Source organism: Achroia grisella, unplaced genomic scaffold (assembly GCF_030625045.1).
Source record: "Achroia grisella isolate CSIRO2021 unplaced genomic scaffold, CSIRO_AGI_Agris_v1 utg546, whole genome shotgun sequence".
Lineage (NCBI taxonomy): Eukaryota > Metazoa > Arthropoda > Insecta > Lepidoptera > Pyralidae > Achroia > Achroia grisella.
This window is the reverse complement of record NW_026712931.1, coordinates 5,147,876-5,162,577: the sequence shown is the minus strand read 5'-3', so window position 1 is coordinate 5,162,577 and position 14,702 is coordinate 5,147,876. Positions and strand designations below refer to the sequence as shown.

Here is a 14,702-nt window from a genome sequence, read left to right as displayed (position 1 = left end):
CTTTCCGGGTACATTCGTAAATTGAGCACTTAGTTGCGGCCTTGATATGGTCTGTCCATCTCATTGGTGATCTACCACGTGGCCTGGTGCCTTCCACTTTTCCCTGCACTACGTTCTATTACCACGGCGAGATACATGGCCGAAGAAGGTCAGAAAGCGTGACTGCACTGCGGTTGATAGGCGCTGTCTGATGCAGAATTCTTTTAATTTAATTAATATATAAAATATTAATATAATAATAGCTTGCAAATATGCCGTGCTAAAACAGTAGTTGCAGATATACTGCTTACATACGTTATTCTATTTTGTTTTAAGTAGGTAATCACTAAGTTTAGTAGGTAAGACTACAGAGTAATTAACGCTCGGTATGATTTATAAGTCTTATGAGAGTTAAACGAAAATTTAATATGTATGCCTAACTACAAAAAGAACTTGCGCCAGACTTGAGCCGAGCTTTTTAAATATAGAAATATTTTTTTATTCCTATTATTTCATGTCTTGACATAGGTACACTGGCCAGTATGAAATATACCAGATATTTCATTATATTATGATATTGGTTCGACATCACAGTTGTCATTGTAGATAATACAAAATTTTAAGTGTCCAATAATAAATATAATGTTTTTTATAACGTTATCTAAATTCACAATATTTAATATTTCTAAAACATGTCTAAAACACGTAAAAAAATGTTATAGTATATTCGGCATCAAAGATTTATTGAATCAAGAGAAGGTCAGTTTAATTTTTGTGATTTATGATGGAATGTTGATAGTACTAATATTTGAATGGTGAATTTAGGTTGTAAGTTAGCCCATAAAGGCAAAACGGTATACTTTCTTATTTATAATATAATAAATTTCTATTGTAACGTCAATGCAAGAAGTAACAATCACCCTCTTACCCAGAGAAGATGCTTTTATTCTATTTAATGACAGTTAAATTACAACTAGCAGAAGGACTTACGGATCGGCTGAAGGCTAACTAACACCTACCTAACAATGGTTTGAATCCCGTTAGCATGCGACAAGGTATCGATCGATCGTAGGTAACCCATTTAGCGGTGAATATATGAACTCTCCAAGGTCCTAGTTGGAAGTATCAAAATTATGGGTTTTAAATTACCTGGTTTGGTAAATAATTATTACAGTTTGAGAATTTCACAATCGTTCCCGTGACCAGTGAATATCATGCACCTGCCATGGACATCATCAAACGACACTTCCTCAGCGAGCACGTGCTAGTGAGAGCGCGCTGTATGGACCTGAGCAATGACAGGGCGCTCGATGAATATCTTATTAGCTTATTTATACAAGGTATCTCTTGTATAACTTTAGTGTACCGTAGAATCCTGCCACGGTCTATTTCCGCTAAATTGCATATAAAGTCCATATTCATACTTCAGTACCTACTATAGTGATAATATAAATTCGAAAAGTGTATGTCTGTTTGACACAAATTTGTACTAATCGGCTATATAAGATCCGTACTTCTTAATGAAATTTGATAAGATAGATAGAAGATAGAAGGGGAACTGATCTCTTCAATCTAAAAATTCAGATGAAGGTGCGGATAACAGGTAGTATTTTTATAGTGTTGGTTGGCTCACCCGTTACACTCATGAACGTGTGGACTGGTCTGCTATGACAACTATGACTGATTCATTTGTTACTCAAGTAGTTAGTTATATTTATTTTTGAAAAACCTGCTACTTAGCAGTTTTTATTCACATAAAATCTTAAATGTGAATGTATGGACCTAATGAATAAAATTTAATTAAGAGTACCTGATACGCAAGCCCCTTGCTCGTTCTTTTTGTAAAGTCTGCTTTCCGAATGAGCATAACCTATAATCAAGAAAATATTAGGTATACGACTATTCAAAGATACTTATGTTTATTTGAATAATAAATTTGAAACGATGCCTACTAACAATCAGTAATTGACAAGACAGAATTCAGTATTCAGATGCTGAATCCTGTGCTGTTTATTAGAACGACGAAGCAGAGCTCATTTATTGGTTTTGTAGGGAACACGCTGTTGGCAAAAACGGATGACGATAAAATTGTTGGTATATGCGTCGGGTTCGCGAGCAGTCCAGTGGATCCGAGAAATCTTCAGAACTATGCGTTCTACAGGCAAGTACGTATCTAAAACGACAATAAATAATTTCTATATGTTCATTGAACAGTGATTAAGGGACTGTTACTTTGTTCTAGGCAGTAAAACAGTGGTTTAGTTACCTCACTGTATACTGTGTATATACCTGTATATATACCTCAATGCATTCTTGCATTAGTAATCCTACATATACATAGTGTAATATTTGTCAGTACTTCGGTATGTTTACGTACTCATAATTGCAATAGCAAACACATCCATTGCGCACCTATACCCTCATGGTACGCTTGTGTTATCGTTCCTGAGTACTATGGTATCATGCCTTCATGCCCGTTAATTTTATCTTATTTATTAATGATATTGTTTGGTACTCTATAGGATCCTAATACTAAAGATTTCCTGTCCTTCACGGCTAAGCTACAGGAGACACCAAACTTATGGGACATATTCAAACAGCAGAAAATATATGAAGTAGGTATTTATTAAATTAAAGACTATATTAAGGAAAGATTATTTAATGAGAATAAGAATTTTAAGAATATAAAAATTCAATTCAATTGTCAGTGAATTAAGTTAATTATTTGATGCTAATAATTTTTTCTCCCCAGATTAGAATGTTGACAGTAGTGCCCGAGTATCGCAGACAAGGTTTGGCGGTGCTCCTAACTGAGAGGTCCAAGGAGCAAGCACACGATCAGGGATACAAAATCTTACGGATGGATTGCATAAACTCATATGAGTAAGTATACCTACCATTTTGGTAAGCTACTACTTTATTATCGCGGTAATTAATAGTTTTTAGAATTGTTATTTTCTGCGCGTTTTAGCACACTAACGTCTAACGACTTTTGCTCTACTGCAAGCTTCCTGTAATGTTAAAGTACAAATCTAGCTAAATATGGTTTTCGCCAAAATATTAAGGCAAATAAAATAGCCAGATACGATATATGATAACTCATATAAGCACAAAACAAGTCCATCAAAAATAACGTAAATTTGCATCTTTGAGAATGATCCTGCGTCAAGTCATTTACAGTCCTACTCTTATTTGTTTTTCAGTTACAAAATTGCAGAGAGATGCATCCTTCAGTGTCTAGTGAAATTCCCTCTGCACAAACTTCGTGGCACTAACGCCTCATACATACGGCGAAGTTCAAAATACAACCGATGTGTTCGGGTGTATGTGCAAGCGAGACTCGAGGACACCCCAGACCGCGAAACGGTCAAGCAACGTTCAATTGAACTTGAGAATGTTATGGAGTAAAATCTAAAAAAAAACAACAAGTAATATAAAAGGGATAAAAATAAAAAATATCTTTGTTTTTAATTGTGATTTTTTTATATAATTGGAATGGCAAAGCTGATCATAATCGTAAAATATCGTTTATGTACACGAACAGAACAGAATTACGGACGTCACGTTATCATGTAAATCTATCACAACTCATGAGGTGCTATTGTCATAGTACCTCACTACTATACCTGTAAATTCTACCCTATAACCGAAACACAGGTCACAAAGCCACCTACTTAGCGGCTGAAATGGGTGACAACCTCATGTTCTATTCAATAATAAGTGGCAAACAAAGTCTATATACATGAACATCACGTTAAGGTATCACATGGTACACGCATAACACATGGTAATGATTTGTGATTATATCCTTCTTATAATAATGATCCATATTTCGAACACACTAAAAGGAAAACTGCTAGAAACTGCTGCTGAAGGAGACAGCATTAATAGAATCCTAAATCCTCCTGTCCTTGTAAAATTCAATAATTGAAATCCAATTTTTGTATGCATATATAATAATAATAAGCACTAGTAGTGTAAAAAGAAAAAATTGAGTTGTCGTGAGCCACTTCTTGTTTGAAGTTCAAATGGATTAGGCAGTAAGATAGAAATATCGTTAAAAATAAATGTTTATTTTTTCGATAAGACAATCTTGATTTTTTAATATAACAATGAGTATGTATAATAATATATATACCATAATTACACAAATTATTTTCAAATACAAAAAAATATCTATTCATAACTAGAGATAATAAATTCATACAGCCTTTTCTTATAAACATAGAGTAAATTCAGTAGAACAGGAAAATATAATGCTATAATATACATTATACATTCCATCCTTAATTAATATACATATGTGATAGCCATCTAATTAAACATCTCTGTACACATATTGTGACCTATACAGAAAAGAGAGCATATTGTCAATGGAGCCGATATGTTTGTATTGTTTTGGGTTTGTATTTATTTATTTTTATTATTCTTAATTTAGTACAAAATTATTAAACCATTTCTTTTTTATCTAGAAACTATTACATAAACTTAATATTCATGTGTTTTTGTAAATAGTTAGTAGGCACATCGGTAGAAATAAAAAATATAATTTATGACGATTACACGTAATTTAAGAACAGTTCCTCAGCAACTGTAGTAACATATGTATGTACGACTGTTTCAATGTAGAAACCATCAAGGATAATACATATGTATCATCACATTCGAGGACACTATCCCGTTTATTATATAACACGTTATATTTTTATTAACGAATTAGTTCACTTATTCAATATTGTTTATTTTTAACAAGAATTTACGGAATAATGCAAATCTAACCAAACTCGGTATGCAAGATTTTAAATTACACACATTTTCATGTAAATGATGTTAAAAATATAAAAATAAAAAATAAACTTGGAGATACTACACAATAAAATCTAGTCCCAAATCTTACATACATACTATCGATCGACTATACATACTACATACCTTATATTAATATATATATACATGGTATACATAAAATATATGTTGTTAGAATGAATAAAATTTCCAGCATATATTGAGTAGCTTTTATCGGACAGCTAAGCCTGTATAACTTATTGTTTGTACCCATTATAATAAAAGGAAACCCAAAATATTATGTGAATTTTATCACAATGCATGGGTACCACAATCAAAACTGCACCCGAATAAGGTGTATCTAAGATTAGCAATGGCTATCAAATGTTATCAATAAATATTTATTTATTTTAGCAGCTATGCACGTCAAGTTTATTGTATTAATATTTTTTTTTTGCCTAATTATTGATTTGGGTACTGTTACCTTGATAAAATCCCTCCCTCATGTTCAGATAATGAATGACTAGCTAATCTGCCTTACTTCCGATAACCTCGAACTTAATTTCTCGTACGATGTATTGATGAGTATGATTGTATTGGTCTTATTATTTTCTATGTATATTATGTATGTATTTACAAAAGTATTAATTATTTTTTATCAGTTCATTACCAATGACATAAACTAATATTGGGACTAGATGGAGCTGCGTGAATTGTCCAGGGTTATTACTATTGTTATTATTGATCACCGATTCTTAACTGTGTATCTAATATATTATTATATAACATCAATATTCCTACACTATGAGTATAAACGATTAATTGCTTTGTTTTAATAGCTATCACAAATGAGAAAACTATAAACTAAAATCTCATTATCACCAACCTCTATACAATTACTTCTTTGGATCTAGATACACGTTAATTATATTTTTAATGAACCAATCTTGGGAGAAACGTAGATGGTCGCCGGGTTGTGATAAGAACACGAGCTTGCCACTTTTATCCATTTTCTTGAGGCCGAGACGATCCTGGAATAATAATATTTATTTATTTTAATACATAATGTTTAAATGAGTCGGTGCGTACTGATCTGTTAGTTATTTCAACTAAAATACCTTGGTTCTAAACCGATAACAGAGATTCCTATGAGTCGAATTATGTAAATAAACATAAAATTATTATTAATATAGGGTTATTACGAACGTCACGTGACAACGTGATCTCGGTCCTGTTGTTCATATTATAGGCGACGTTTGTCCACTTTTCATCAGGAAACAGGTTCTTTGTCATAATTACTTCACAACGTATTAACAGCCCATAACTGTTTGTTGACAATAAACAACATAAACCTATTTAATCCGAGAATTAAACATTGCTAAGGTTGCAAATATAGAAGTCTTTGTTGATCTTGAGGTAAGTGTTAAAGACTAGTCATATCCGACTGCAACGGAGGAGGATGGGATTTTTAGTAATGCTTATTGCTTTAATGTATCGACGTCAATATTCTTTCCAAGAGCTACATGGAAGTCATCTTGGTTAGTACGTCGTGAATTCGTTACGATGCTAACTTGACTGAATGCTCATCCTATAATCTTGTACTAGTGGCCCGCCTGAATACACCGTTAGTTCAGGCGGATGATGATTCCAATATCATCCATAAAAAACCTTACCAAAATCAATTAGTACTGAAAACGACGGGTAATTTTTTTAGTTATTTCATTTGAGTGTATGTAAGGCAATGTCACTAAAATTGGTCAGTTTTTGATGACATTTATTGTTATTTGTCAAAAATAAAATGTGCTTATATACCAACCTCCTTATAAAGGGTAGATTCTTGCAGCGTTTGCAAGACTTTTGCCTGACCAGGTTTGTAGAAGCCAAACCATTCCGTTCCCCTAGGCTGCACTATGGAGTCATTATCAAATTTTACCATAACAAAATTATCCAGATTGCTCAAGTTTTTTATGTAGGTTCTGTTTATTACTCTCTCGTTGTTGATGTCAGCTAAGAACTGGCTACCTTTCTTATATGCTTCCTCGTCCAGGGGATCGTGCCAGTATGTAGCTTGTACAAGGGCTTTTTGTACCCAACTGAAACAAACAAGCGGTATTTAAAAAAAAAAGTCATTTTTACTCTACCTATCCAACCCATGAATTTCGGTTGTCGGCGCACCAAACCATGGTAGTCGGCGCTTATTATATCATGTAAAACCTACTGAGAACAGAGTGTGAAGATACATTTATATTCTTACTTAGTCACCGTACTGTGAGACAAAAGTAATGAGGATCCGTTAATCGGAAGATATACATATTTACATATACCCATAGGTATATACAAAAACATACTATCAATATTATAGTACCTACCTTAAAATATTCTGACACATGAATGAAAATAATAAATAAACTACATGTGAACATATTTATAAATACAACATTCTGACATATATAGAATGATGAAATCATTATTGCAGTTTTAAGAGACGACTTAAAATGTCAGCATATATACCTACCTGTTATTTCTAGAGATAAGTGTTAGGAAGTGAACTAAGTAGTAAGAACTAGTATTTAGAGCGCAGGTTATGGTCATCGCAATGTCGAATAACGTAATCATTACATTTCAAATATATGTATAAATAAAATTGGAGTGTCTGTTTATAATATTGAAATAACAGTTTTTACTACATGCTTACTACGTGCATATGAATATAAATACGGTACATACATCAAAATATAATTTTTTCCAATTTTTGTCTGTCTGTCTGTTTATCCCGGCTAATCTCTAAAATGGCGGGAACGATTTTGACGGGACTTTTTTTGGCAGGTAGCGTTTTTAGGATACTTTTATTTTAGAAAAATAAAGTTACTAATGTATAAATATAATGTAATACAAGACTTTTTGATTACAATTATAGTCAAAATCATATACACATAAATAATACAGGTAAAATCTTTGGAATCGCGTAACAGTAACTTTAGGAGCATATACATATATAATAACTAGCCACTAGGTGTCAAAACTAGCCTTCAATTGCGTCAATTTGCCCACTTATTCTTGTGTATTTAATGGTCAATAAACACATATCTAAGCTCAAACAATTAAAACGTTGCTAATGTACGTGAGTAGATATTAGTTTTAACTTTATAGTATGACAAGCTGTTTCTGTTATGAGAACAGGTATGGTATATAATGGTGGTAATATAATATATATAACAGGAGCTAACCAGCGTCATATACGAGAGAGAGAGAGAAAGGACTCAAAAGATATACATTATCCTGTTTTTTAAAACATTTTTCAAGGATGCACCCATTGGTTGGAACATGATAATAAATAAATACATAACCCTGGGCAATTATCACAGCGATATCTAGTTCCACAGTAACCAGAACTGTTATGATATAAACAACTGATATAAATACTTAGATACTTTTTTTTGGAAATACATATATAATATAGGTACATAGAAAACATCCAGACCGATATAAACAATCATAGTCATAAATACAAATGTTTCCACGGTGCGAGGAATCGAACACGCGACCATCGGAAGTAAAGCGGCGTGATAAACCGCTAGACCACTGAGTCCGCCATGATCTTACATAGCTATAGCCTACCTCAATAAAATTACTATTAAACACTGAAGCATTTTTTAATTCGTACAAGGTCGTGACATAAGCGCGATATACATACAACCTTTTGATTGCTTTTAGCAATAAGGCCGCCTTATTGTAACGATACATGTGTCTTTTGTTATATTGTTTGTGCTTCTTCTTTACTGTACGTTGCAAATAAAGTATATTCTATCTATCTATCTATCTTTTCGTAAGTTCAAATTCTCAAAACATCGAATATAGATTCACGTCTTTTTTAATTGTTTGTTAAAGAATGTTTAATAAATATCAATGTACAATATCTCAGTATAAGTTAACAGCACAAATAATTAATTCCTATAATACATAACAAACATGAGTGGCGATAACTTTTGACATCGTTGTACATATTATAACATAATCACATATTTTCATAATTATGTTTGTCAGAATAATAGTACACTCATTGCATTTTAAATAAAGAATTTTTATATTTAGTTATTTACCGTTACCGCTTAGTCGGCGCAGATTTTTTATGTTATTTTTAAGGAAATCCGTGTTACATAAATTAAAAATCTGTATTTACCAGGTTATGTCGAATTCAGTAGTACGTTTTATTAGGGAATATATATGAAATAAATTTCTTAATTTAATAATATTTGTAAATTAAAGTACCGTCAAAATAGATCCAACCATTGCAGAGATTAGCAATAACAAAAAGACAAGAGTGTCATATTTTAAATAAATAAATAAATTATTGTTAGATCATTTAATATTTTTATATTATTTAGTGAAAAGCTGTTAATTTGAAATTACAAACAGATACTTCAATTTTATTTACACGTATAGATGAAATAGTACGTTACGACTTATGTCACCTTATAAACAATGTACAATATTAACACAAAGTTTAACAGCGCGGGAACAATGTGTTGCATCTAAAGAAATTACAGATGTAATACTAAGGAAGTGCCAACAATACTATCTCTTTATGTAACTGTAATGACAAAGAAGCTGTCGCCTCCACCTACCAAGCGACTATTGAATTCCGATCTAATGATTGAAATTGGTTTGCACAGTCTTGCATCTTTTTATACTGTTGAATTATATAAAAGCAACTTTAATTTCATATTTCGTGTTTAGTACCTAATTGATATGTTAGTTCATTCACAGCCTTGATGGTCGAGCAGTTTAACGCACCTAACCTAACACACTTCCGATAGTCGCAGGTTCGATTCCTCGCACAAACAAATATTTGTGTTAATAAATAAACAATATTAACATTCTGAACTTTTCTATATTTTACTTCCTACTAATACTATAAACGCGTTTAGAGTGTGGCGGAATGTTTGTTACACTTTTAGGCAAAAACGAATTAACGGATTTTAACGAAACTTTACAAGCAGCAAGTAAACTATAAGTGTAAGAAATTTCATATTCCTCCATCCTACCCGCGCTTTTTCGTAAAAAAAAGGGGTACAAGGGGTAGGGGGAGCTGTTTTTTCAAATATTAATATTATGTTTACCTTTTAGTCATAAACAAAAGAATAGCTATTTTAAGAAGTTCTCGATCCAAAATTATGTCGGCAGTGTCAACGTACACGCCTCTTTGGGTTATAATATAACATTACTTTAATGTCCGAGGTTAAAATACTATCATTTGTATGATAATTTTATTATTGAGAATTTCAGAAACAATACTGAACAATGGCTATTGTTAAAGAAATGGAATATTTCAATTATTTTGTTGTTTTGCTAAAAAACATATTCTAAATTCCATATAATTTTTAGCCTAATATTATGTATTTAGTTTATATTTTGATTTGACATATATAACTATGCTTATTTCTATTCAAAACAGTTCTCCTGAGTGTTCCTTTGTAACGCATAAGATTGTCAACATTTTTATTAATATTAATTGTTGGATGCTATTAGAAAATTTGTAATGTGTGAACTCGTCTCGATCGGTGAATGTGAAGGAACCGGAAAAAAGTGTAATAAAAATATTAACTATATTCCAAGATTTCTATTTAGATCAATGTTTATGTTATATGTCCAATTTATACTTTCTATATTACATTATCCTTTTGACGGATCGCTCTTGTCATTGCAATTATAATATTATGTAAGCATGCATACTCTAAATACATAAATACATAGCAAACTAATGTAGTACTAGTATAAAGGCAATGGGCAAGTTAAAACTTCAATATGTTTTTATCGTCTTACCTATTACTGCGGTTGTTTTAGTTTAGAAGGTAGGGCATTATATTTATAATATATAGATAGTATAACGTAGTAGTTCTCGTCTGTCTATTTCTTTTTCTAGATCACTATAGAAAAAGTGAACGGCGAGACGTAACAACGGATTTTGATGTTTACACTATCATTTCGATAATTTCAATGCCGTGCGAAGCCAAGGTGGATCACTACTGTAATAATATACTTATATATTCTATTACGTTGCTTTTAACATATACATATAATAGAAAATAAACTTATCGCTGTCTGTACATGAAAGAGAGAAAAAGTATTATTTGGGAGTTTATCAATGTAATGTGGATGCGTGTGCTAATTTCAGAAATGAGTATTTATTATTTGGGCGTTGTTTCCAGTAATTCATTGTTGTAAGCTTTACTTAAATGAAATTTAATGTGTTCCATACCAATCGGTTTAAGTATAAGGGTAAGTTGCGGGCTATTACTTCTTATGTTTATTACCTGTAATAAGCGGCATAATTGAGTAGCTTCCTCACATAATCACAAGTCTCATGTTGTAGCGCCCCACAGTGAGGTAGACCGTAAACACCCTGATGTTGACCACCCAGAGTTATTAAGTTTTTTACAGGGGGCAATTGATGCCCACACCTTTGTACAACTCCTCTCCTAAAATAATTAAAATGTTTCATGTTACAATTTGGTTAACAAAAAACTTAACTTCAATAGGCATTAAAATCTTAATGTAATACTGCTCTTAATCTTTATGTAATAAAACAAAAGTAATACATATTATTCTGCTTGAGAGAAGCTTGCCTGTAAAAATTACTTTCAGACATGGCTAGAAGCAACTCTAAAGGCACTCTATAATGGCCTTAAAACAAATTTCCCAGTTAATTTGTTTTACACACTAAACTGATAAAAATAAAATATCTAGGGGACCTAAAATATCTAGGCACAAGTATATCTTTTTTAATAATGAATGTATTTTCAGAAACTGATGTATAAATAATGGAGTTCTAGGGCAACAAGCACAAATAATAATAATATAATTAGTCTTTAGTGAATTAACTTATAAATAATCACATTGTGTACTTAGTGTTAACTAAATTCTATAAGTTACTTCATACAAAATTATCACATAAAACATAATATAATTAATAATTTGTACTTACAAGAACTGACTTCCTTGTGAGAAACCGATGGCATTAAATCCATTTCGTAATTTTGTATCTGATGCTAACAAATCACAAACATATTCTATTTGCTTCTCAGGACTCATGAAGTAGCCATTTTCTAAGTCTTCAATTGTATTATTACCAACTCTTATGGAATTTACATATACTCCCGGTATGTTTCGCTCAAGAAATAATTTAAATGATCCAAGACTTACTGATACACAGCATGTGTCTCCTATTGATAAAAAAAAATTACATTTGGTAACCTTTGGTATGATGATTGTATTTAGGTAACAACAATGTTTTGTTATAGTGTCACCTAAACACCATACATAATAGTTATTGTCATATAAAATGACTTACATGTTACACTAAAGTTGAGGCAATATCAATTGTAAAAGATTTAGAGATAAAATATAGCCTATATTTATGTGAAGTTACATTAAATATAATTCAGCCTGTTATTTGTGAGATAGCAAATATGCAGCCATTGTCAACAGTGGAACTGAATTCATAATATTAGCACAGATTTATTAGAGTTTACTAGAGTGCAATTACAAACATCAATATAATATCTTCAATTTATAACATAAACTATACTAATGCAATATAGACTTGTCATAAAAAAATATTAGTTATGTTCAAATTATTTTTGGTATGTAGACTTATAAATTTATTTTCAAACATTCTAGAACAGTCTAGGACTCTAGGCAGTGCCATAACAAGTGTACAAGACACCAAACTTAAACTTCATGATTGGTTAACAATTATTGAAGAATAATCTTCAATAATGATGAAAATTTCAGGATATTCTAGAATTCTCTGACTATTTGAAGGATTCAATTCATTGTTCTGGATCCATTCATTATCACATTTTATGATATATATTTATTTTTAATACAATATAATTAACTATACAAATTGCTTTTCTTTAATCTTATTAGTTAATATTTGTTTTTAATCTTAAAATATAGAGTAAAATTATGAGAAACTCACCCATTCCATGCCACAATACTATGGGCAAAGGATCAGCAACTACTAATTTATAAACAAAAGCTAATATTATGAAAATTTTCATTTTGTAGTCTTGTTCTACGAAGTTCTGAAGCGCGACTGAGCGGTTACGAATAACCAACCGGCAGCAATGGGACTAATGATAAAAAAGTAGGATAACAAGACCTAAAACAATAAAGGTACTAAAACTGAACAATCCGATGTATTAGTTTTTCCTTCTCATTGCTTAACTCATGCTATTAACTGTACTAATTCGGTATTGAGCACGCAATCTTCAATGTTGAGTTACTTTTAATCCAAAACATATGTAAAGTATTGTAAGGTAGGACCACAAACGTGATAAACAAAGACGGTAAAGCGCGTAAAGCTATGGATTAAACTTTAATATTATTATGGACAATTAGTAAATATAAGAATTAGATATGCGTCTATTATTCTGAAAAGTAATAAATGCTAACTTCAAGATATGAACTAAACTAATGGATCAATTTTTATTTGATATTTGAAACAAATACAAATAATAATATATAGTAATAGTAAATTTAAAAACATGAAATTATTTTAATACTTTTTTATGGTACGACAGATTATACTCATTTTTTGACAAACGTCAATGTCACTCAATGACAATAAGTGTCAGTGTCACTTGTTGACAACATGTAACAATGACAGATTGACAGCTACGTAACAGTGCTCTGTACAGCACAGAATTCACGAATAAACAAAGTAGTGGTATATTTTATCCACAAGTGGATAGGCAAAGGTATGAGACCATACAGCCTAACCGAATAAACAAATAAGAATAACCAAAACATTCGTAAAAGAATTTGAATCTTAATTCGTTACATTTCTGTCCATGCTTCATTTAATCATGAAAAATGGCAAGAGCCTTCGACAAGATCGCGGCTCTTAAATTATGAATGAATGAATATTATTACTTACTAAGTCAGGATTCATTCTCTTCTCTGAAACAGGATACAAAGACGAAATAGGCAGATTATTGATATAAGTGGATTTGAACGTGTACGGACTAGGAAAGTATGGATGTATAAGTACAGGCTTAGTCTTCATTAAGGTTTTTTTTATAAAAAAAATAATTAAAACTAAATCAATTTAACAACGCTGTCTACATTTTTACAGCACCATCTATTGAGTAGTAGATTACCCTATAATAATTTCATATAATATATATCATAATAAGAATTTAAATTAACATTAAACATTAAAGTAATAATTGATGAGGTCTATTAATAACAAAAATGTTAAGTTTGACAGGTTCCTCAATCCACAGTTGACCTTCACTAGGTTTCTTAATATATTTAATAAATACCTTAACCATTATAGACATAATCAACAGGGAGGAAATTTGACACATTGACCAGTTGCTGGCTCACAGGCCATTAGGAATAGTGTCCTACCACGGACTTCACGTATAGGTACATTGTGACGGCTGTGAATCTGTGTTAGATATATATTTTATTTTTATTTATTTAACTTCAATGGACACAATACGTAATATAGTACAGTACCTACATTTGGCGGACTTAACACCATTAGGCATTTTCAAGTTAATCAACCATAGGTAGTGCAGAGAATAATTGTTATAATGTAATAAGGTATAAGTATATAAGGTTTATATTCCGTCTGAATAAATATACTTATAATTGAAGCCATAGCTAGTAGGTGCCTACTAGGTATATAAAGGTTTATGGGAAAGGTTTCAACAGAAATAAATCAAATTCGGTGTAAATAAATTTAATATTTTACCTTCTGTATATATTTCGATCCCATAATCACAAGAATATAATTCTGTACAGAGAAACTGAATCTGTAGTTACAAACAAAACGGTAGTAGTATTAGTACGGTAGTAGTAGCTATTTCATAATAGGTATATATATATGCTTATATTTATATACATTCCTATAGTGTTGGATA

At 31.2% G+C, this 14,702-nt stretch overlaps 2 protein-coding genes across 2 annotated transcripts; one reads left to right on the top strand and one right to left on the bottom strand.

Annotated features, from left to right (window-relative positions):
• Window positions 1–571: 571 nt before the first annotated feature.
• LOC131848203 (uncharacterized) lies at window positions 572–5,264 on the top strand. Its single transcript, XM_059197986.1, has 6 exons — window positions 572–738; window positions 1,154–1,319; window positions 2,032–2,144; window positions 2,502–2,594; window positions 2,732–2,862; window positions 3,183–5,264. Exons 1-6 carry the CDS (start codon window positions 622–624, stop codon window positions 3,385–3,387), a joined length of 825 nt encoding a protein of 274 aa, XP_059053969.1. The 5' UTR covers window positions 572–621; the 3' UTR covers window positions 3,388–5,264.
• Window positions 5,265–5,542: 278 nt separating this feature from the next.
• LOC131848202 (palmitoyl-protein thioesterase 1) lies at window positions 5,543–13,137 on the bottom strand. Its single transcript, XM_059197984.1, has 5 exons — window positions 12,749–13,137; window positions 11,750–11,987; window positions 11,079–11,243; window positions 6,581–6,857; window positions 5,543–5,795 (listed from the first exon to the last, which is right to left on the bottom strand). Exons 1-5 carry the CDS (start codon window positions 12,828–12,830, stop codon window positions 5,661–5,663), a joined length of 897 nt encoding a protein of 298 aa, XP_059053967.1. The 5' UTR covers window positions 12,831–13,137; the 3' UTR covers window positions 5,543–5,660.
• Between the last annotated feature and the right edge of the window lie 1,565 nt (window positions 13,138–14,702).

Coding starts and splice junctions, on each gene's coding strand:
- LOC131848203 (XM_059197986.1), top strand. CDS start 622: ATGTTTTTTATAACGTTATCTAAATTCACAATATTTAATATTTCTAAA. Junction 1,320..2,031: donor TATTAGCTTATTTATACAAG/GTATCTCTTGTA, acceptor TTGGTTTTGTAG/GGAACACGCTGTTGGCAAAA. Junction 2,595..2,731: donor AACAGCAGAAAATATATGAA/GTAGGTATTTAT, acceptor TTTTCTCCCCAG/ATTAGAATGTTGACAGTAGT.
- LOC131848202 (XM_059197984.1), bottom strand. CDS start 12,830: ATGAAAATTTTCATAATATTAGCTTTTGTTTATAAATTAGTAGTTGCT. Junction 11,988..12,748: donor AGTATTGTGGCATGGAATGG/GTGAGTTTCTCA, acceptor TTTTATCAATAG/GAGACACATGCTGTGTATCA. Junction 6,858..11,078: donor AATTATGCCGCTTATTACAG/GTAATAAACATA, acceptor TGTTTGTTTCAG/TTGGGTACAAAAAGCCCTTG.